We start from the raw sequence: 24,588 nt of genomic DNA, 5'->3' as shown, positions 1-24,588 counted from the left end.
CAGTCAGAGAAAGGGGAGGGGGAGTGGGGTTCTGGGTTGAAGGACAAACTGCAAATATATTGATGATATTTAGAAATATAATTGTTACAAAGTTCTAATGTTGATATAACAGTGATAGCATTACTATAATTCCATATTCATAGGGCGAATCATACGACTCGTCTTGCTCAAATTATTACACACTTAATGGTGAAAGCATTTGTAAAAACCACTACAGAAATCAAACTGTACTTGATTACTGTAAACTATGTTTGTGATGCTCACTGTCCTATGATGTGCATGGTCCTTCAACCCTCTACCAAGGGAAGGGTTCTGGGTTAGAGAGGGCTTGGCAGTAGGCACATTCAGCTCCCATCAAGAGCATGTTCACTATGGTATTGCAACACAAGCCTATGTGCGTGTATTTATTTAGCTATGTACTGTTGTATGTGTGTATATGTGTGTGTAGGTCAGTGTCCATGTATGTCTGGGTGTGTTTAACTTATCTGTCTATGAGTAGTATACGTGTGTGTCATCCCTGCCAGAGACATGCAGTGCGGCAGCATGCACCGTAGCCCGGTCTGCCATGGGTGAAGCTTTAGACCCAGTCACTCTGTGCACTCCTGTCACACCTTACTCCCCTGGCTCTCACAGACACTAGCATGCATGTGTGTGTGTGTGTGTGTGTGTGTGTGTGTGTGTGTGTGTGTGTGTGTGTGTGTGTGTGTGTGTGTGTGTGTGTGTGTGTGTGTGTGTGTGTGTGTGTGTGTGTGTGTGTGTGTGTGTGTGTGTGTGTGTGTGTGTGTGTGAGATTGCTTTTAAGGAATGTAAGTGGTGCATGTCTAGTGATTGTGAGAGTATTGTCCACAGGACAATGGCTGTGTCCTAATAGGCTTGACCAGCTTCCTTTCCTTGTTCCTTTCCTACATTACCACAGATCTGATAGAATACTTTTACAACACATTTGTTCTTCCTTCCCTCCTTGAAATAATCACTGATTGAACATGATCAGATTAGCGAGAGCAGGAGTTCCACCACATAGCTACATAAAGGTAACTGCCAAAATAGAGGAAACACCAACATAAAGCGTTGTAGTAGGGTGTTGGGCACCACGAGCTGCCAGAACAGCTTCAATGTTCTTCCATGATAAAATTCCATTACTCCTGTCTCAGGCGTCGCTCCATTTTCATGCTCATCAAACCATTCAGTGACCACTCGTGCCCTGTGGATGGGGGCATTGTCATCCTGGAAGAGGTCACTCCCATCAAGACAGAAAGGTTGAAAGGGTTCATTCAGAAAGGCTGTGTATTTATTGGCGTTTACCTTGCCCTCTAAAGGGATGAGTGGACCATGCCAGGAAAAGCACCCCACACCATAACAGAGCTGCCAGAAGCCTCATTTACTCAAGTGTTTCCTTTATTTTGGATCAGATCAGTCAGATCGGTCAGATCAGTCAGATCAGAGCTGTGATCACTTCAAGGAAGGGAGGAAGGAAGGATGCATTTGAACAGTATTAAATCAGAACCTGAAGGGTATTAGGACAATGACTACTGGCCAATTCCAAATTGACCTCAAGCCCCTCTAGGCCTATCACATGTGTAGATCTGAAAGCATTGGATTGGTATCAGTAATCTGACAACGAACCCATCCAGATAGGATAGGTGGAATATTTGCTAAATCCTATCTGATCCTTTTAGATCTATACAAGGGGTAGTCCATTTGGGATTGGTCGAATGTCTCTGTCCGGTGACTGGGAGCAGGAGGTCAGTCGAGTCATCTTGTCAAACCTGGGTCAGAGATCAAAGGTCAGGGGTCACTGCCAGGGTGAGGAGTCGAGCAACATGCATCACCACAGCCACACCAGGAAATGGATGCAGTAATTCAAGTATCTCCAAAAAAGTACAAACCATCTACATGTGTATGTTGCAGATGACATGGTTTATAGCGGCATTTTTGGAGTTTGATTTAACAAAGAGTGCGATTGGCCAGGCCAGGTTTCATGGATGGACACATAGTGCATTTTGATTGGATGAATTCGTCAGAAGGGAGAGGGACGAAGTAGTTGCCATTAAGTAGCGTAGAGTTAAAGAAAGCATGTAAAAAAAGATAAAACAGGAAATGAATTGTCATTATGTACACTCATTATTACTGAGTTCAGTTCATAACACTGCCTCCATACATACAACAGTTCAGTCATAACACTGCCTCCATACATACAACAGTTCAGTCATAACACTGCCTCCATACATACAACAGTTCAGTCATAACACTGCCTCCATACATACAACAGTTCAGTCATAACACTGCCTCCATACATACAACAGCAGGGATATCAACGACTAGGAAACCGATGAAGTTCCAAAAATATATTATGAGATTACTCCTAACATGACATTACTCCTAACATGAGATTACTCCTAACATGAGATTACTTTTAACATGAGATTACTTTTAACATCCACACACTAACAAGCTTCCATTGGGCTGCGAGGAAAATGAACATGATTGTGAAGTCGTGTGTTTGAATCAGCGCAATGGCAGCTACAGCTTTAACTTGAGCTGACCCAAATTAAAGGCTGCTTTGATGGACTACCACTGGACTGATCCAAGAACAGGGCTTGCTTTTTCATGTTCAAAGGTCCTTCTTGATCCAATGGTGTCTCGGACTGATCTCAGGTCAGTTTAGAGAGGAGGAACCTATTCCACCGGATTCTTATGCCATTAACATCCACTGCCAGTAACACCTAGTAGGATGGCTTATAGAGCATAGTTGGGGACAGGAGTTTTTCCTCACCATAAGAACTGACAGGAAAAACGAGGGTCTAGTTCAAGTCATGTAGTCAGGAAAAACTCTTGCCACTACTAAGATATTTTGTAATCATAGTATACATGATATAACATTATGTCAAAATACTATACCCATTGAAATAAAAGCTGATTTAATTTCTATGATTATGCCTGTGGTCACCAACCTTTGTCATGCAGAGCTACATGATGTTCAAGATTTTGTTCCAGCCCAGCAGTAACACACCTGATTCAACCAATCAACCAATCAAGGTCCCGATGAGGAGTTAAAGGTTTAATCAGATCTGTCGGTGCTGGGCTGGTTATAAAAGCATATAGCTCTCCAGGACCTGGCTTGATAGAGTTTAGGTGTTTTTAATGGAAACAAAGGGTATAGCTGTCAGGACTGTCTCAGAGGCACACAACATTCAAAAACAATATTCATATTTCATAATATGGTTTATAAAGGCATTACAACACACACACACATGCACGCACGCACGCACGCACGCACGCACGCACGCACGCACGCACGCACGCACGCACGCACACACGCACGCACACACACACACACACCACATTACCTGCCTGAATAACTAGTGTGTCTACCTCATTGGCTATCATTTTTCACTATCCAACTGGTTGCTAAGTGGTTGCCTGGCTAGAGGAACAGTCTGATTGGCCAGATTGTTTTGAGGCTGGTTATTTGATTGGCTGTCAGGTTGCCTAGCAGATCAGTAAAGTAGTCTGTGTGTACGTGCATGAGTGAGTGTGTGTGTGTGTGTGTGTGTGTGTGTGTGTGTTAGTCTCCTGAGTGTTGTCAGTGGTGGCTGGGCTACGATGATCCAGGTCTCTGTGCTCTGCTCTCCACCAACTGGGACAATTATATAAGGCTTTCAAAATATGTCCATGCTTCACTGAGCAATGCAAGATCCTGTACACTACAGTCTCTGCCTTTCTCTCTGCTTCTCTATGTGCCCTTGCTCTCTTTCTATCTGTCCCCCCCCCTCTCTCTCTCTACCTGTCTCACTCTCTCTACCTCTCTCTCTCTGCCTGTCTCTCTCTCTCTCTGCCTGTCTCACTCTCTCTCTCTCTCTGCCTGTCTCTCTCTCTCTGCCTGTCTCACTCTCTCTACCTCTCTCTCTACCTCTCTCTCTCTCTCTCTACCTCTCTCTCTACCTCTCTCTCTACCTCTCTCTCTACCTCTACCTGTCTCACTCTCTCTGCCTGTCTCACTCTCTCTACCTCTCTCTCTCTCTCTCTCTACCTGTCTCACTCTCTCTACCTATCTCTCTCTCTCTCTCTGCCTGTCTCTCTCTCTCTCTACCTGTCTCACTCTCTCTACCTCTCTCTCTCTGCCTGTCTCTCTCTCTCTGCCTGTCTCACTCTCTCTACCTCTCTCTCTCCCTTACTCTCTCTCTCTCTCTCTCTCTGCCTCTCTCACTCTCACACTCATACCACTGAACTTGCTGACACACCCTTTCCCTTTCCCACTGTTAATTCCCCCTGCCGCCTCACTTACCCCGAGCTCAGTCACTAAAATATCTGTAATGCTGCCCAGGACTGTCACACAGTCAAAAATGTTCCAGGCATCTTTGAAGTAATTCTGTGGGCAGAAGAGAAAGAGGGAGGGGGAAGGGAGGGAGGGAGGGAAACAGAGAAAGAGTAGGAAGAAAGGAAAGAGATTGAGGAGAGAAAGGATAAAAAAGGTGAGTCAGTGTCAGACGGCAACAGGCCATAGATTAGACAAGATAGAATGAACGTCAGTTATGCCATATTGAAGTCATTCCAGCAACATATATGACCAGAGTCTGAGAGAAAGAGAGTTAGTTGGTTGGCTGGTTGGTTGGCTGGTTGGCTGGCTGGTTGGTTGAAAAAGAGAAGGGATCCCAGGATTGTGGTACATACTGTATTGTGACTGCTGCTGCAGTAGAAGCCCTTTGTTGGGTGCCATGTATAAGCCTGCAGCCAAACTGTGCATTAGGACAGAACTAATTAAAACACCATACTCTCTGTGCATTAGGACAGAACTAATTAAAACACCATACTCTCTGTGCATTAGGACAGAACTAATTAAAACACCATACTCTCTGTGCATTAGGACAGAACTAATTAAAGCACCATACTCTCTGTGCATTTGGACAGAACTAATTAAAGCACCATACTCTCTGTGCATAAGGACAGAACTAATTAAAACACCATACTCTCTGTGCATAAGGACAGAACTAATTAAAACACCATACTCTCTGTGCATTAGGACAGAACCAAATAAAACACCATACTCTCTGTGCATTAGGACAGAACTAATTAAAGCACCATACTCTCTGTGCATTAGGACAGAACTAATTAAAGCACCATACTCTCTGTGCATAAGGACAGAACTAATTAAAACACCATACTCTCTGTGCATAAGGACAGAACTAATTAAAACACCATACTCTCTGTGCATTAGGACAGAACCAAATAAAACACCATACTCTCTGTGCATTAGGACAGAAACAAATAAAACACCCTACTCTCTGTGCATTAGGACAGAAACAAATAAAACACCATACTCTCTGTGCATTAGGACAGAACCAAATAAAACACCATACTCTCTGTGCATTAGGACAGAAACAAATAAAACACCATACTCTCTGTGCATTAGGACAGAAACAAATAAAACACCATACTCTCTGTGCATTAGGACAGAAACAAATAAAACACCATACTCTCTGTGCATTAGGACAGAAACAAATAAAACACCATACTCTCTGTGCATTAGGACAGAAACAAATAAAACACCATACTCTCTGTGCATTAGGACAGAAACAAATAAAACACCATACTCTCTGTGCATTAGGACACAACCAAATAAAACACCCTACTCTCTGTGCATTAGGACACAACCAAATAAAACACCCTACTCTCTGTGCATTAGGACACAACCAAATAAAACACCCTACTCTCTGTGCATTAGGACAGAACCAAATAAAACACCCTACTCTCTGTGCATTAGGACACAACCAAATAAAACACCCTACTCTCTGTGCATTAGGACACAACCAAATAAAACACCCTACTCTCTGTGCATTAGGACACAACCAAATAAAACACCCTACTCTCTGTGCATTAGGACACAACCAAATAAAACACCCTACTCTCTGTGCATTAGGACACAACCAAATAAAACACCCTACTCTCTGTGCATTAGGACATAACTAATTAAAGCACCATACTCTCTGTGCATTTTCACTAGGCATGTATGTCCTCTTTGTTCCTGTTCCACTAAATCTTTACCATCCCTAAAATCCCTGACTCTCCTTTTTATTAGTCTCTCTGACTCTCCTTTTTATTAGTCTCTCTGACTCTCCTTTTTATTAGTCTCTCTGACTCTCCTTTTTATTAGTCTCTCTGACTCTCTGACTCTCTCTCTCTGACTCTCTCTCTCTCTGACTCTCTCTCTCTCTCTCTCTCTCTCTCTCTCTCTCTCTCTCCTCTAATTATTCCCCCTCTTCCCCATATATCTTCCCACCACTCTTCCTCAAACTGTCTCCTCTGTGCCTCTCTCCTCTCCTTCACTCTCCTCTCACCCATCCCTCTATCTCTCAGTGTCTGCACACCTTCCACTGACTACAGCCATTTGTCTCTCTCAATACCCAGGTGACTGCTACAGTACACATAGGTTATTAACTGGGAAAAACAATAATAATCTCTATACATTTATACACATACTACCAATAGATAGTAGATAGAGAGACAGATAGACAGATCATTAGATTCAATGTAGTTAGTTACATGTAGTTAGCTAGCTAATTAGTTACATTCTCAGATCGCTATAGGACTATACTTTGAGGGCAAGCTTTGGCATGTTAGATTGATAGATTGCTTAGTTAGTTAGTTACATCTAAAATTCATTCCTATCATCATTGGAAGACGTGTGTGACACACTTACCAGCACTCCAAAGGCGATGATCTTGAGCACACACTCCATGGAGAACAGCGAGGTGAACACGATGTTCAGGTTGGCCAGCACTGCCTCGTAGGCCGGAGAGGCTCCGTCGTACTACACACACACACACACACACACACACACACACACACACACACACACACACACAGACACACACACACACACACACACACACACACACACACACACACACACACACACACACACACACACACACACACACACACACACACACATGCGCACACACATGCACGAATATTTGAACATGCATGCATATACAAATATATGCACATAGACATACACAAGTACACAGAAATGTACAATAACACAAATACAGAGAAAGAAAGAAATGCATAAAGGAAAATGACAAATATCATCCAAACACACACAGAGACACAGACAACCACAGACAGAGAGGAAGACACATCCAAACACACACAGAGACACAGACAACCACAGACAGAGAGGAAGACACATCCAAACACACACAGAGACACAGACAACCGCAGACAGAGAGGAAGACACATCCAAACACACACAGAGACACAGACAACCGCAGACAGAGAGGAAAGACACATCCAAACACACAGACACAGACAACCACAGACAGAGAGGAAGACACATCCAAACACACACAGAGACACAGACAACCACAGACAGAGAGGAAGACACATCCAAACACACACAGAGACACAGACAACCACAGACAGAGAGGAAGACACATCCAAACACACAGAGACACAGACAACCGCAGACAGAGAGGAAGACACATCCAAACACACACAGAGACACAGACAACCACAGACAGAGAGGAAGACACATCCAAACACACACAGAGACACAGACAACCACAGACAGAGAGGAAGACACATCCAAACACACACAGAGACACAGACAACCACAGACAGAGAGGAAGACACATATGAAGACAGATAGAGACACTCACACAGGTTAGCACACAAAGAGGCAGAAACATTAGTTGAATCAGATAGATAGATAGATGGATAGATAGTTGGATAGATAGATAGATAGATAGATAGATAGATAGATAGATAGATAGATAGATAGATAGATAGATAGATAGATAGATAGATAGATAGATAGATAGATAGATAGATAGTTGGATAGATAGATAGAGAGAGAGAGAGAGAGAGAGAGAGAGAGAGAGAGAGAGAGAGAGAGAGAGAGAGAGAGAGAGAGAGAGAGACTACGTGTTAAGTTATGTGTGTGTGAGTGAGGGTATATATGAAGTGATATAATCAGGGTGTCCAGGCTTGTTGTACCTTCATCATCAGAACGATAGTATTGAGCGCGATCATAGCCATGATTGTATACTCGAATGGCGGCGACACCACAAACTCCCACATGCGGTACTGGAAGCTTTGCTTGTTCTTGGGCATGTGTCGCGTCAACGGTTTGGCATTAATGGCAAAGTCTATGCAGCCTCTCTGGAAACACACACATACACAGACAGACAACAATGGGTTAATATCTCGCTGAAAGTGCTGTGGTCTTCAACCCTGATCCTGCAAACCCACAGGATATGTAGGCTTTTGTTCTAAAGATGAGAAGATATTCAGCAACTCTTGGTAGGACCGTTATGACACGGTCCGAACCATGTCATCATATGTCATAACAGCTGACATAACTTGTCATAACCTGTCATAATATGGTCATAACACTGTCATTACCCATATATGTCACCTGTTGTGACATATATTTAATTATTTTATGGCTGGTTATGACACCTACATAAGAGTGTCAAAACCCACATTTATTCAAATTCGTTTTTTTTCATTTGTTCCATTTGTTTGAGTTCCATTTGTTAGAAAGTTTGTAACTTAAATCCTTTGTTGTTGTAATGAATTCTTTACAGTCATGTTTTTTCCCCATCATATTTTAAATGTTTATTTAATTTTTTACATTTTATTTCACCTTTATTTATCCAGGTAGGCTAGTTAATTTACAACTGCGACCTGGCCAAGATAAAGCAAAGCAGTGCAACACAAACAACAACACAGAGTTACACATGCAATAAACAAACGTACAGTCAATAACACAGTCGAAAAAAAAGAAAGTATATATTCAGTGTGTGCAAATGGCGTGAGGAGGTAAGGCAATAAATAGGCCATAGTAGCAAGTAATTACAATTAAACAAATTAACACTGGAGTGATAGATGTGCAGATGATGATGTGCAAGTAGAAATACTGGTGTGCAAAAGAGCAGAAAAGTAAATAAAAACAATATGGGGATGAGGTAGGTAGATCGGATGGGCTATTTACAGATGGGCTACATACAGCTGCAGCGATCGGTTAGCTGCTCGGATAGCTGATGTTTAAAGTTAGTGAGGGAAATATAAGTCTCCAGCTTCAGCAATATTTGCAATTCGTTCCAGTCATTGGCAGCAGAGAACTGGAATGAAAGGCGGCCAAAGCAGGTGTTGGCTCTGGGGATGACCAGTGAGATATACCTGCTGGAGCGCGTGCTACGGGTGTGTGTTGTTATCGTGACCAGTGAGCTGAGATAAGGCGGAGCTTTACCTAACAAAGACTTATAGATGACCTGGAGCCAGTGGGTCTGGCGACGAATATGTAGCGAGGGCCAGCCGATTAGAGCATACAGGTCGCAGTGGTGGGTGGTATATGGGGCTTTGACGACAAAACGGATAGCACTGTGATAGACTGCATCCAGTTTGCTGAGTAGAGTGTTGGAGGCTATTTTGTAAATGACATCGCCGAAGTCTAGGATCAGTAGGATAGTCAGTTTTACGAGGGTATGTTTGGCGGCGTGAGTGAAGGAGGCTTTGTTGCGGAATAGGAAGCCGATTCTTGTAACGGCTGTCAATGTCGTTCTCCTCCTCGGACGAGGAGGAGCATGGATCGGACCAAGATGCGGAGGGATAAGTGTTCATTATTTAATGACAAAACAACAAAGCACTTCAACATACAAAACAACAAACGTGACAAACCCGAAACAGTCCTGTGTGGCCCAAACGCTGACACAGGAACAAACACCCACAAAACACAAGTGAAACCCAGGCTGCCTTAGTATGATTCTCAATCAGGGACAACGATAGACACCTGTCTCTGATTGAGAATCATACCAGGCCGAACACAAAATCCCAACATAGAAATAGAAAACATAGACTGCCCACCCAAAACTCACGCCCTGACCAATAAACACATACAAAACAAGAGAAAACAGGTCAGGAACGTGACATAACCCCCCCCCTTAAGGTGCGAACTCCGGGCGCACCAGTACAAAGTCTAGGGGAGGGTCTGGGTGGGCATCTGACCACGGTGGTGGCTCAGGCTCTGGGCGAGGTCCCCACCCCACCATAGTCACTCCCCGCTTCCGTATCCCCCTCCCAATGACCACCCTCCAACTAAACCCACCTAAATGAAGGGGCAGCATCGGGATAAGGGGCAGCACCGGGATAAGGGGCAGCAGCTCCGGGATAAGGGGCAGCAGCTCCGGGATAAGGGGCGGCAGCTCCGGGCTGAGGGACTCTGGCAGGTCCTGGCTGAGGGACTCTGGCAGGTCCTGGCTGAGGGACTCTGGCAGGTCCTGGCTGAGGGACTCTGGCAGGTCCTGGCTGAGGGACTCTGGCAGGTCCTGGCTGAGGGACTCTGGCAGGTCCTGGCTGAGGGACTCTGGCAGGTCCTGGCTGAGGGAAGGCTCTGGTGGATCCTGGCTGGCGGCTGGCTCTGGCGGATCCTGGCTGGCGGCTGGCTCTGGCGGATCCTGGCTGGCGGCTGGCTCTGGCGGATCCTGGCTGGCGGCTGGCTCTGGCGGATCCTGGCTGGCGGCTGGCTCTGGCGGATCCTGGCTGGCGGCTGGCTCTGGCGGATCCTGGCTGGCGGCTGGCTCTGGCGGATCCTGGCTGGCGGCTGGCTCTGGCGGATCCTGGCTGGCGGAAGGCTCTGGTGGATCCTGGCTGGCGGAAGGCTCTGGTGGATCCTGGCTGGCGGAAGGCTCTGGCGGATCCTGGCTGGCTGGCTCCGGCAGCTCCTGACTGGCTGGCAGCTCCTGGCTGGACGGCTCTGGCTGGTCCTGGCTGGACGGCTCTGGCTGGTCCTGGCTGGACGGCTCTGGCTGGTCCTGGCTGGACGGCTCTGGCTGGTCCTGGCTGGACGGCTCTGGCAGGTCCTGGCTGGACGGCTCTGGCTGGTCCTGGCTGGACGGCTCTGGCTGGTCCTGGCTGGACGGCTCTGGCTGGTCCTGGCTGGACGGCTCTGGCTGGTCCTGGCTGGACGGCTCTGGCTGGTCCTGGCTGGACGGCTCTGGCTGGTCCTGGCTGGACGGCTCTGGCTGGTCCTGGCTGGACGACGGCTCTGCAGGCTCAGTCCAGACGGGCAGTTCTGGGCAGACTGGCAGACCTGTAGGGAGGAGACGGAGAGACAGCCTGGTGCGTGGTATAGGCACTGGCTGCGCTGGAGAGGAGGAAAGCTCTGACAGCGCTGGACAGGTGGGAGCAGCTGGAGAGAGAACCTGGAGAGACAGCCTGGTGCGGGGGGCTGCCACCGGTGGACTGGTACTTGGAGGTGGCACCGGGTATACCGGACCGTGAAGGAGGACACGTGCTCTTGAGCACCGAGCCTGCCCAACCCTACCAGGTTGAATGGTCCCCGTAGCCCTGCCAGTGCGGCGAGGTGGAATAGCCCGCACTGGGCTATGCAGGCGAACCGGGGACACCACCTGTAAGGCTGGTGCCATGTACGCCGGCCCGAGGAGACGTACTGGAGGCCAGATTACGTTGGGCCGGCTTCATGACATCCGGCTCGATGCCCAACCTAGCCCTCCCAGTGCGGCAAGGTGGAATAGCCCGCACTGGGCTAAGCACGCGTACTGGGGACACCGTGCGCTTTACCGCATAACACGGTGTCTGACCAGTACGACGCCCTCTCACTCCACGGTAAGCCCGGGGAGTTGGCTCAGGTAACCAACCCGGCTTCGCCACACTCCCCTTTAGCCCCCCCCCCCCCCAAGAAATTTTTGGGTGAGCCTCTCGGGCTTCCAGCCTCTCTTACGTGCTGCCTCCTCATACCAGCGCTCCTGGGCTGTGGCTGCCTCCTTCTCCTCCCGAGAGCGGCGATTCTCTCCCACCTTAGCCCAGGGTCCTTCTCCGTTGAATATTTGCTCCCATGTCCATTCCTCTTCTCTCCATTGCTTTTGTTCTTGCCGTCCTTCTCCAATCCGCTTGGTCCTGGTTTGGTGGGTGTTTCTGTAACGGCTGTCAATGTCGTTCTCCTCCTCGGACGAGGAGGAGCATGGATCGGACCAAGATGCGGAGGGATAAGTGTTCATTATTTAATGACAAAACAACAAAGCACTTCAACATACAAAACAACAAACGTGACAAACCCGAAACAGTCCTGTGTGGCCCAAACGCTGACACAGGAACAAACACCCACAAAACACAAGTGAAACCCAGGCTGCCTTAGTATGATTCTCAATCAGGGACAACGATAGACACCTGTCTCTGATTGAGAATCATACCAGGCCGAACACAAAATCCCAACATAGAAATAGAAAACATAGACTGCCCACCCAAAACTCACGCCCTGACCAATAAACACATACAAAACAAGAGAAAACAGGTCAGGAACGTGACAATTCTAGATTACATTTTGGATTGGAGATGTTTAATATGAGTCTGGAAGGAGAATTTACAGTCTAGCAAGACACCTAGGTAGTTGTCCACATATTCTAAGTCAGAACCGTCCAGAGTAGTGATGCTAGTCGGGCGGGCGGGTGCGGGCAGCGAACGGTTGAAGAGCATGCATTTAGTTTTACTAGCATTTAAGAGTAGTTGGAGGCCACAGAAGGAGTGTTGTATGGCATCGATTCAACATTTCCTCCAGGTTGGTTCAACATCATTGAATTGAAATGACGTGGAAACAACATTGATTCAACCACTGTGTGAAAATGTATGTTATTGTTACAACCAATGTGTTTCAGAAAATGCCTTCATCGGGCTTTTGTTCTAGCCTAGAGCTTAAACATTTGACTCAACTATTTGAGACCTGCGGGACTAGGTTACACCACAGGGGGGGTTGAACCCCGGCCATCTGTTCTTAAGGAGAGCATACTAGTCACGGTCCCAACTGAGCTATCTCCCTTGGATGTTTTTGTCACACTCTTAAAAGCCTGGGGTTGTTACAAATAATAGCTACAATTTTTTTTACAACTCCCGAGTGGTGCAGTGGTCTAAGGCACTGCATCTCAGTGATAGAGGAGTCATTACAGACCCTGGTTCGATTCCAGGCTGTATCATAACTGGCCGTGATTGGGAGTCACATAGGGCGGTGCACAATTGGCCCAGCGTCGCCCGGGTTAGGGTTTATGCCGGGGTTGGCCGTCATTGTAAATAAGAATTCGTTCTTAACTGACTTGCCTAGTTAATTTGGGCTGCAAGCCCGAAGCCGGGCACAATATGACAACAGCCACTTCAAGTGCAGGGCGCGAAATTCAAAAGATATTTTTTAGAAATATTTAACTTTCACACATTAACAAGTCCAATACAGCAAATGAAAGATAAACATCTTGTGAATCCAGCCAATATGTCCGATTTTTAAAATGTTTTACAGCGAAAACACCACGTATATTTATGTTAGCTCACCACCAAATACAAAAAAGGACAGACATTTTTCACAGCACAGGTAGCATGCACAAAACCAACCTAACTAACCAAGAACCAACCAAACTAACCAAGAAACAACTTCATCAGATGACAGTCTTATAACATGTTATACAATAAATCTATGTTTTGTTCGAAAAATTTGCATATTTGAGGTATAAATCAGTTTTACATTGCAGCTACCGTCACAGCTACCGTCACAAATAGCACCGAAGCAGCCAGAGTAATTACAGACACCAACGTGAAATACCTAAATACTCATCATAAAACATTTCTGAAAAATACATGGTGTACAGCAAATGAAAGACAAGCATCTTGTGAATCCAGCCAATATTTCCGATTTCTTAAGTGTTTTACAGCGAAAACACAATATAGCATTATATTAGCTTACCACAATAGCCAGAAACACAAGCCATTTACCAGCAGCAAAAGTTAGCGATCGTAACAAACCAGCAAAAGATATATAATTTTTGACTAACCTTGATAAGCTTCATCAGATGACAGTCCTATAACATCAGGTTATACATACACTTATGTTTTGTTCGAAAATGTGCATATTTAGAGCTGAAATCAGTGGTTATACATTGTGCTAACGTAGCATCTTTTTCCCAGAATGTGCGGATATTTTTATGACACTCAACTATTCTGACCAAATAACTATTCATAAACGTTACTAAAAAATACATGTTGTATAGGAAATGATAGATACACTAGTTCTTAATGCAATCGCCGTGTTAGAATTCTAAAAATAACTTCATTACGACATCCAGCTTAGTTATAGCGAGAGAGTGCCCAAAATCTGGGCGCAAACTACTAGTACACATGTTCGACAGATATATGAAATAGCATCATAAAATGGGTCCTACTTTTGATGATCTTCCATCAGAATGTTGTACAAGGGGTCCTTTGTCCAGAACAATCGTTGTTTGGTTTTAGAATGTCCTCTTCTCCAGTCAATTAGCACGGAAAGCTAGCAAAGTGGCGCGAAGCTCTCCTTCGTGAACAAACGCAGAAAAAGCAACACGCCTAACGTCCCGAAAAAAATTCAATAATCTAATAAAACTATATTGAAAAAACATACTTTACGATGATATTGTCACATTTATCAAATAAAATCAAAGCCGGAGATATTAGTCGTCTATAACGACAGCTTTACAGAAGGCAATACCAGGTCCCTTCTCGCACGTTCCAGAAAACAGGAAATTGGGGTCACGTCATCCCAAAAGCTTTTATTCGACCACAGATCATGTTATACACTCCATTTCTTCTCTCACTGCCTGTTGACATCTAGTGGAAGGCGTATGAAGTGCATGTATACTAATAAATATCAAGCACATTTATAGGCAGGCCCTAGAACAGAGCATCGATTTCAGATTTTCCACTTCCTGTCAGGAAGTTTGCTGCAAAATGAGTTCTGTTTTACTCACAGATATAATTCAAACGGTTTTAGAAACTAGAGAGTGTTTTCTATCCAATAGTAATAATAATATGCATATTGTACGAGCAAGAATTGAGTACGAGGCCGTTTGAAATGGGCACCTTTTATCCAGGCTACTCAATACTGCCCCTGCAGCCCAAAGAGGTTAAATATATATATATTTTTTAAATACAGTATCTTTGCCATCACTTTTTCATGTCATTTTTCTCCAACCTCTCTGCCTTCTCCCTCCTGTCCCTCTCTTCTCACCTCGTTTTTCTCTAAACTGTAATCCTCCATCATCTTGTCTCCTTGCTCCTGGAAAGTGATGATGATGAGAGCTACGAAGATATTGACGAAGAAGAAGGGGAAGACCACGAAGTACACCACGTAAAAGATGGACATCTCCATCCGGTACCCCGGGCTCGGGCCCTGATTCTCATAGGTCGCATCCACTGAATGTTTCAGCACCCTGGTGGAAGGTAGAGAGGAGAGAGGGATGGTTAGGATAGGGGGGGTGGGGCGGTTGTGTTTGGCTGGGGGTTATGTTTATGTGTTTGGGTGTGTGTGTATGTGTGTGTGTGTTTGAGAGAGAGAGAGAAATCGTTTTTTTGTGTGTGTGCATGAACATGTGTCTGTGTGTCTATCAGTCTGTGTATGTGTGTGTGTGCGTGCACGTGTGTGTGTGTGTGTGTGTGTGTGTGTGTGTGTGTCTGTACTGTACTTACTGCGGCCACCCCTCTCCGGTAGACACGGTGAAGAGGGTGAGCAGGGCCCAAAGCACGTTGTCGTAGTGGAAATCGTACTTCTTCCACTCCCGCTTCTGCGCCTTCACTTCATTATTCCGCTCATAGACTAGATATTCGCCCCTGGAACACACAACAGATTGTTCATACTTAATACTGTGTGTGTGTGTGTGTGTGTGTGTGTGTGTGTGTGTGTGTGTGTGTGTGTGTGTGTGTGTGTGTGTGTGTGTGTGTGTGTGTGTGTGTGTGTGTATGTGTGTGTGTACATCATGTGTCCATACAGTATGTGTGTCTTCATGAGTGTGTCTCCTGACCTGCAATCGCGCTCAAACTCTTTGGACTCGTCAGTACAGTAGAAGAATCTTCCTTTGAACAGCTGCACGGCCACCACAGCAAAAATAAACATGAAGAGCATGTAGACGATGAGGATGTTCAGGACGTTCTTCAGGGAGTTGACCACACAGTCAAACACAGCCTGGAGACACAGAGATACACAACAACACAGTCAAACACAGCCTGGAGACACAGAGATACACAACAACACAGTCAAACACAGCCTGGAGACACAGAGATACACAACAACACAGTCAAACACAGCCTGGAGACACAGAGATACACAACAACACAGTCAAACACAGCCTGGAGACACAGAGATACACAACAACACAGTCAAACACAGCCTGGAGACACAGAGATACACAACAACACAGTCAGACACAGCCTGGAGACACAGAGATACACATCAACACAGTCAAACACAGCCTGGAGACACATAGATACACAACAACACAGTCAAACACAGCCTGGAGACACAGAGATACACAACAACACAGTCAAACACAGCCTGGAGACACAGAGATACACATCAACACAGTCAAACACAGCCTGGAGACACAGATATACACATCAACACAGTCAAACACAGCCTGGAGACACAGAGATACACAACAACACAGTCAAACACAGCCTGGAGACACAGATATACACAACAACACAGTCAAACACAGCCTGGAGACACAGAGATACACAACAACACAGTCAAACACAGCCTGGAGACACAGAGATACACAACAACACAGTCCGACACAGCCTGGAGACACAGAGATACACAACAACACAGTCAAACACAGCCTGGAGACACATAGATACACAACAACACAGTCAAACACAGCCTGGAGACACAGAGATACACAACAACACAGTCCGACACAGCCTGGAGACACAGAGATACACAACAACACAGTCAAACACAGCCTGGAGACAGAGAGATACACAACAACACAGTCAGACACAGCCTGGAGACACAGAGATACACAACAACACAGTCAAACACAGCCTGGAGACACAGAGATACACAACAACACAGTCCGACACAGCCTGGAGACACAGAGATACACAACAACACAGTCAAACACAGCCTGGAGACAGAGAGATACACAGTCAAACAAAGGCACACAGCCCATCTGTATGCGACTGGGGCAGAGTCTAAAAAGCCAGAAAACCCTGTGCAGATTTAAACAAAGATTAACGATGAGACAAATAAGAGGTCCAACAGCCTGGACACTGTAAGGTCCTACCTGGGAGAAATGTTTATCAGAACGGTGGATGTGGCTGTTAACAGACAGTAATAAACGTGGTTAGAGTTGAACGTACCTTGAGCTTTGGAAGACGCTTGATAGTCTTCAGAGGTCGCAACACTCTCAGAACCCTCAGAGACTTGATTGTGCTGATGTCTTTCCCCTTACTGCTCCCCCTGTTTCACACACACACACACACACACACACACACACACACACACACACACACACACACACACACACACACACACACACACACACACACACACACACACACACACACACACACACACACACACACACACACACACACACACACACAGTCAGAGAGGGAAGGGGCGGCACATGGAGGAAGCTGGCGTAGCCCCTCTTGATTCAAATAGAAGAGAGAAGAAGTAGTAGGAGACCATTCCTAGAAGGTAGCTGCTGAGTTAGCTCACTGACAGGAACTCAGACAGGGTTAGTTGACAAAGCATGCTGTATTATGACAGACTACTTCTACAAGGTTAAGTTGCACTGTACTTTCAGCTTTCTGTATGCTGTTACATGCTATATAAAAATGGATTGTTCCATTCAAACTACTCTCAACAACTCTAGCACTGTGCAATGCATCATCCAACACTAAGCAAGGTGGCTGAACCCACGGACACATGCACTGAAATACTGAAACAGTGCAGTCTACTCATGCTGCTTTGAAACCTATAGCTTCCCATGCTGTATTGAAACCTTGTTCTCCATTGCTAGCTAGAGGAATGGGGAACTTTTCTACACAGAGACACTAGCTCTACCACTCCCCTCCCCAAGCTGGTTTCATAGCATAGCCCAAACAGCATGACATTGTGTCTTGGTCTTTGGCAAAGACAAACATATTGTGCAGGCATTTCTGGACTGAAATGCCAAGCCAAACCTCTTTCTTTTTTTTAGAGGGGAGACTGTGGACATGCTAACATGTGTGGGAGTGGACAGGATTCTCTCTGAGTATCTGGTCATATAGAGAAGAGAGACTAGCCCTAGCACCTGGTTGGTGGAGGTAACCCTGTCCCAATTGCATATAAGATCTGAATGAATAACTAACTAGCTGGCTAGCTAACTAGGTGACTAGCTGACTAACTAATAAACTAACTAACTTGCACTCCAGATTTCTCCCTGGGTCTTCCCTACTCAGCCTCAGGGGGTAAAAGGTCAGCTGTGACCTCTCCAAGGTCAGGGTTCATGGTGGGGGATGCCTGAGGTCTTCTAGAACCTCCTGCTGCAGCTGTAGCTGTTACACCAGATGTAAGGCTACTTACTGACTGTGTGTGTGGCTGACTGTGTGTGTGTGTGTGTGTGTGTGTGTGTGTGTGTGTGTGTGTGTGTGTGTGTGTGTGTGTGTGTGTGTGTGTGTGTGTGTGTGTGTGTGCGTGTGCGTGTGCGTGCGCGTGTGCGCGTGCGCGTGCGCGTACGCGTGTGCGTGTGTGTGTGTGTGTGTTTACACATCTGTTTCTGCATATGTGCAGGTATGTGTGTGTGTTTACAAAATGTGCCTGTGATAGCGTGTGTGTGAGTGTTTGTTTGCATGGATGCGTACAGTGGGGCAAAAAAGTATTTAGTCAGCCACCAATTGTGCAAGTTCTCCCACTTAATTAAAAAGATGAGAGAGGCCTGTAATTTTCATCATAGGTACACTTCAACTATGACAGACAAAATGAGAAAAAAAATCCAGAGAATCAAATTGTAGACCTGCACCAGGCTGGGAAGACTGAATCTGCAATAGGTAAGCAGCTTGGTTTGAAGAAATCAACTGTGAGAGCAATTATTAGGAAATGGAAAACATACAAGACCACTGATAATCTCCCTCGATCTGGGGCTCCACGCAAGATCTCACCCCGTGGGGTCAAAATGATCACAAGAACGGTGAGCAAAAATCCCAGAACCACACGGGGGGACCTAGTGAATGACCTGCAGAGAGCTGGGACCAAAGTAACAAAGCCTACCATCAGTAACACACTACGCCGCCAGGGACTCAAATCCTGCAGTGCCAGACGTGTCCCCCTGCTTAAGCCAGTACATGTCCAGGCCCGTCTGAAGTTTGCTAGAGAGCATTTGGATGATCCAGAAGAAGATTGGGAGAATGTCATATGGTCAGATGAAACCAAAATATAACTTTTTGGTAAAAACTCAACTCGTCGTGTTTGGAGGACAAAGAATGCTGAGTTGCATCCAAAGAACACCATACCTACTGTGAAGCATGGGGGTGGAAACATCATGCTTTGGGGCTGTTTTTCTGCAAAGGGACCAGGACGACTGATCCGTGTAAAGGAAAGAATGAATGGGGCCATGTATCGTAAGATTTTGAGTGAAAACCTCCTTCCATCAGCAAGGGCATTGAAGATGAAACGTGGCTGGGTCTTTCAGCATGACAATGATCCCAAACACACCGCCCGGGCAACGAAGGAGTGGCTTCGTAAGAAGCGTTTCAAGGTCCTGGAGTGGCCTACCCAGTCTCCAGATCTCAACCCCATAGAAAATCTTTGGAGGGAGTTGAAAGTCCGTGTTGCCCAGCAACAGCCCCAAAACATCACTGCTCTAGAGGAGATCTGCATGGAGGAATGGGCCAAAATACCAGCAACAGTGTGTGAAAACCTTGTGAAGACTTACAGAAAACGTTTGACCTCTGTCATTGCCAACAAAGGGTATATAACAAAGTATTGAGATAAACTTTTGTTATTGACCAAATACTTATTTTCCACCATAATTTGCAAATAAATTCATAAAAAATCCTACAATGTGATTTTCTGGATTTTTTTTCTCATTTTGTCTGTCATAGTTGAAGTGTACCTATGATGAAAATTACAGGCCTCTCTCATCTTTTTAAGTGGGTGAACTTGCACAATTGGTGGCTGACTAAATACTTTTTTGCCCCACTGTATGTGTATGCCTGATCTCCATGAGCAATATTTCCTAGGACTCACTGCCTCTCTCCGCTGTCTCCATCTGCTCTCTAGCTCCAGCATGACCAGCCCCCAGAACCTGTGGCTATTACTGCTGCTGTATCTACACTATCACACTTCCCCCTTCTCTTCACTTGATTCACTTGGTTCACCTATTACTCTGCGTCCTCTGCTTTCTTTATTCTCATTGTCTGTTCTGAGTCACTTAGGATTTGCTTTAGACTTAGTTCAGACTCACACATGAACGATTCACATTTGATTCATGTTGAATTCACTTGAGTCGTATGTTAGTCAGAGCTGTTCCACAGAGAGAGCAGGGTGAACGACAGAGAGAGCGAGAGAGAGAGATAAAGACACGTGGGCGACAGAGAGAGAGAGATAAAGACACGTGGGCGACAGAGAGAGAGAGAGATAAAGACACGTGGGCGACAGAGAGAGAGAGATAAAGACACGTGGGCGACAGAGAGAGAGAGATAAAGACGTGGGCGACAGTGAGGACGGACAGATTTAAAAAAGAAAGAGAGGAAAGCCGTGTGATCAGAAGGACAAGCAGTCAGAGTGCAGCAGAAGAGAAAGAGAGAGAGCACAACTTTACCCGCTACTGCTCCTGTTGGTCCGGAACGGAGAGATCAGAGAGGGTCAGAGACAGCGAGACAGAGGAGAGAGAGAGAGAGAGGTAGGAAAGAAAGAGACAGAGAAGGAGAGAAAACGGGACAAAGGGAAAAGGACGGGTTTGAAGGAGGAAAAACATCCATATGAGAGACAGAGAAACAGAAAAAAAGAGTGCAAGGCCTGCGTTTTGTTAGATCCCTCCCCTCTCACAACAACACATATCTTTAACCTCCTCAACATACACACTCCTAGCTACCTGTCTGTTTGTCTGTCATATCTTCAACCTCCCCAACATACACACTCCTAGCTACCTGTCTGTTTGTCTGTCATAACTTCAACCTCCCCAACATACACACTCCTAGCTACCTGTCTGTTTGTCTGTCATATCTTCAACCTCCCCAACATACACACTCCTAGCTACCTGTCTGTTTGTCTGTCATATCTTCAACCTCCCCAACATACACACTCCTAGCTACCTGTCTGTTTGTCTGTCATATCTTCAACCTCCCCAACATACACACTCCTAGCTACCTGTCTGTTTGTCTGTCATATCTTCAACCTCCCCAACATACACACTTCTAGCTACCTGTCTGTTTGTCTGTCATATCTTCAACCTCCCCAACATACACACTCCTAGCTACCTGTCTGTTTGTCTGTCATATCTTCAACCTCCCCAACATACACACTCCTAGCTACCTGTCTGTTTGTCTGTCATATCTTCAACCTCCCCAACATACACACTCCTAGCTACCTGTCTGTTTGTCTGTCATATCTTCAACCTCCCCAACATGCACACTCCTAGCTACCTGTCTGTTTGTCTGTCATATCTTCAACCTCCCCAACATACACACTCCTAGCTACCTGTCTGTTTGTCTGTCATATCTTCAACCTCCCCAACATACACACTCCTAGCTACCTGTCTGTTTGTCTGTCATATCTTCAACCTCCCCAACATACACACTCCTAGCTACCTGTCTGTTTGTCTGTCATATCTTCAACCTCCCCAACATACACACTTCTAGCTACCTGTCTGTTTGTCTGTCATATCTTCAACCTCCTCAACATACACACTCCTAGCTACCTGTCTGTTTGTCTGTCATATCTTCAACCTCCCCAACATACACACTCCTAGCTACCTGTCTGTTTGTCTGTCATATCTTCAACCTCCCCAACATACACACTCCTAGCTACCTGTCTGTTTGTCTGTCATATTTTCAACCTCCCCAACATACACACTCCTAGCTACCTGTCTGTTTGTCTGTCATAACTTCAACCTCCCCAACATACACACTCCTAGCTACCTGTCTGTTTGTCTGTCATATCTTCAACCTCCCCAACATACACACTCCTAGCTACCTGTCTGTTTGTCTGTCATATCTTCAACCTCCCCAACATACACACTCCTAGCTACCTGTCTGTTTGTCTGGCATGGGAAGTTATATAATTCAATGCTAGTTTCGTGGCTAAACAATCTATGACTTTATTGAAGCCCATTATCACACTCACACTCACACACAGACACACACACACACACACACACACACACACACACACACACACACACACACACACACACACACACACACACACACACACACACACACACACACACACACACACACACATACAGAGACAGAACTCTATAACTGGGACACAGCACCAAACTAATGTCACCATCGACGCTTAACATCAATGATGCTTTAACAATTCCATAGGGTCAACTAAGGGGAACATCCATGTTAGTAACCATAATAACCAATATAGTAACCAATATCAAACCACTTCCCTTCCAGTCATCTGATTGGTCCACTAGTGTAGGTGTGTACCAGTTTCGACCTATCAGTATCCTGCCTTGGGAAGGGCATTATGTTCAGGCACAGCGGTTCTTCTATTTATTTGAGAGGCATGCAGGATGACGGCACGAGCCCAGATACCACCGATCAGCAGGCCAGACACTGGATGCCAGAGTAATTAGATCAAAGTGGTGATACAGATCTCAAATGGGAGTACTCGTTCTATCTGCAATGCTGCTTGATTTCGACCAATTGAATAAAGGCACTATCTTTATCTGTTACAGTCTGCTTTGGCCCTGTGAGTTTCACTGTTATCTGACTGATCTATCAAAGTCTCTGTCTGTCTGTCTGACTAATCTATCAAAGTCTCTGTCTGTCTGACTGATCATTCAGTCTCTCTCTCTCTCTCTGTCTGTCTTGCTGTCTCTCTGACTGATCTATCAGAGTACCAGTCTCTCTGACTGATCTATCAGAGTCTGTCTGTCTGTCTGTCTTGCTGTCTCTCTGACTAATCTATCAGAGTCTCTGACTATCTGACTAATCTATCAGAGTCACTGTCTATCTGACTCATCTATCAGAGTATCAGTCTCTCTGACTAATCTATCAGAGTCACTGTCTATCTGACTCATCTATCAGAGTATCAGTCTCTCTGACTAATCTATCAGAGTCACTGTCTATCTGACTCATCTATCAGAGTCACTGTCTATCTGACTCATCTATCAGAGTATCAGTCTCTCTGACTAATCTATCAGAGTCACTGTCTATCTGACTCATCTATCAGAGTATCAGTCTCTCTGACTAATCTATCAGAGTCACTGTCTATCTGACTCATCTATCAGAGTATCAGTCTCTCTGACTCATCTATCAGAGTCAATGTCTATCTGACTCATCTATCAGAGTCTCTGTCTATCTGACTCATCTATCAGAGTATCAGTCTCTCTGACTCATCTATCAGAGTCAATGTCTATCTGACTCATCTATCAGAGTATCAGTCTCTCTGACTAATCTATCAGAGTCACTGTCTATCTGACTCATCTATCAGAGTCTCTGTCTATCTGACTCATCTATCAGAGTATCAGTCTCTCTGACTCATCTATCAGAGTCAATGTCTATCTGACTCATCTATCAGAGTATCAGTCTCTCTGACTAATCTATCAGAGTCACTGTCTATCTGACTCATCTATCAGAGTATCAGTCTCTCTGACTCATCTATCAGAGTCAATGTCTATCTGACTCATCTATCAGAGTATCAGTCTCTCTGACTAATCTATCAGAGTCACTGTCTATCTGACTCATCTATCAGAGTCTCTGTCTATCTGACTCATCTATCAGAGTCTGATATGTCTGTCTGTCTGTCTGTCTGTCTGTCTGTCTGTCTGTCTGTCTGTCTGTCTGTCTGTCTGTCTGTCTGTCTGTCTGTCTGTCTGTCTGTCTGTCTGTCTGTCTGTCTGTCTGTCTGTCTGTCTGTCTGTCTGTCTGTCTGTCTGTCTGTCTGTCTGGACCTTTGTCAAACATTCCATTATACCCTGAGACTAAAAACGCAGGCCTAACACAGACAGTGAAACACATGAACATACATATACACTCAGATGGACACACATATATACAGTATGCAAAACACACATATACATACAGAAAGACACATATATACATGAAATACTCAAACACACACACACACACACACACACACACACACACACACACACACACACACACACACACACACACACACACACACACACACACACACACACACACACACACTTGACAGTGACACACACATACACACATAACATGGCAGGATCAGGGGGTCAGTCCCACAGACAGGGGGTGCCACTGCCACCCTGGAGCACCGGCCACTCAGAGGAAGAGTAGCATGAAGTTGTCCCTAGACACTGATCTAGGATCATATTCGTTTTTACCAGCCTAACAGGCAAGGTTAGGATTTGTGGGAGGACAATCTGGTCTTAGATCTGTGGTTTGATGCAACTTCTACCTTGAGCGTCCCAATATTCCTACAAATCATCCTTTCCTTCATCTCCTTCACATGACTGCAGATGTGAAATGATTGGATAGGTAATTGTAATGATGCTAATGCTAGCTGGGCAATGCTAACATTCTGTGAATCTATCCAGTTGGAGATCAGGAAAACGGAGT

The 24,588-nt window shown here is 45.4% G+C and overlaps 1 protein-coding gene across 1 annotated transcript in view; it reads right to left on the bottom strand.

Moving 5' to 3' along the window:
• The window catches only part of LOC120034271 (voltage-dependent P/Q-type calcium channel subunit alpha-1A-like), a 114,254-nt gene that overhangs the window by 16,612 nt on the left and 73,054 nt on the right, over positions 1–24,588 (bottom strand). Inside the window, exons 26-32 of the mRNA XM_038980777.1 lie at positions 17,173–17,272; positions 15,834–15,994; positions 15,502–15,642; positions 15,044–15,245; positions 7,999–8,163; positions 6,698–6,808; positions 4,286–4,369 (exon numbers count right to left, since the gene is read on the bottom strand). Of these exons, the coding sequence (XP_038836705.1) occupies positions 4,286–4,369; positions 6,698–6,808; positions 7,999–8,163; positions 15,044–15,245; positions 15,502–15,642; positions 15,834–15,994; positions 17,173–17,272 (964 nt within the window). The remainder of the gene's footprint in view (positions 1–4,285; positions 4,370–6,697; positions 6,809–7,998; positions 8,164–15,043; positions 15,246–15,501; positions 15,643–15,833; positions 15,995–17,172; positions 17,273–24,588) is intronic.

This window comes from Salvelinus namaycush, chromosome 41, assembly GCF_016432855.1.
Source record: "Salvelinus namaycush isolate Seneca chromosome 41, SaNama_1.0, whole genome shotgun sequence".
Classification (NCBI taxonomy): domain Eukaryota; kingdom Metazoa; phylum Chordata; class Actinopteri; order Salmoniformes; family Salmonidae; genus Salvelinus; species Salvelinus namaycush.
This window is presented reverse-complemented; position numbering and strand designations above follow the sequence as displayed.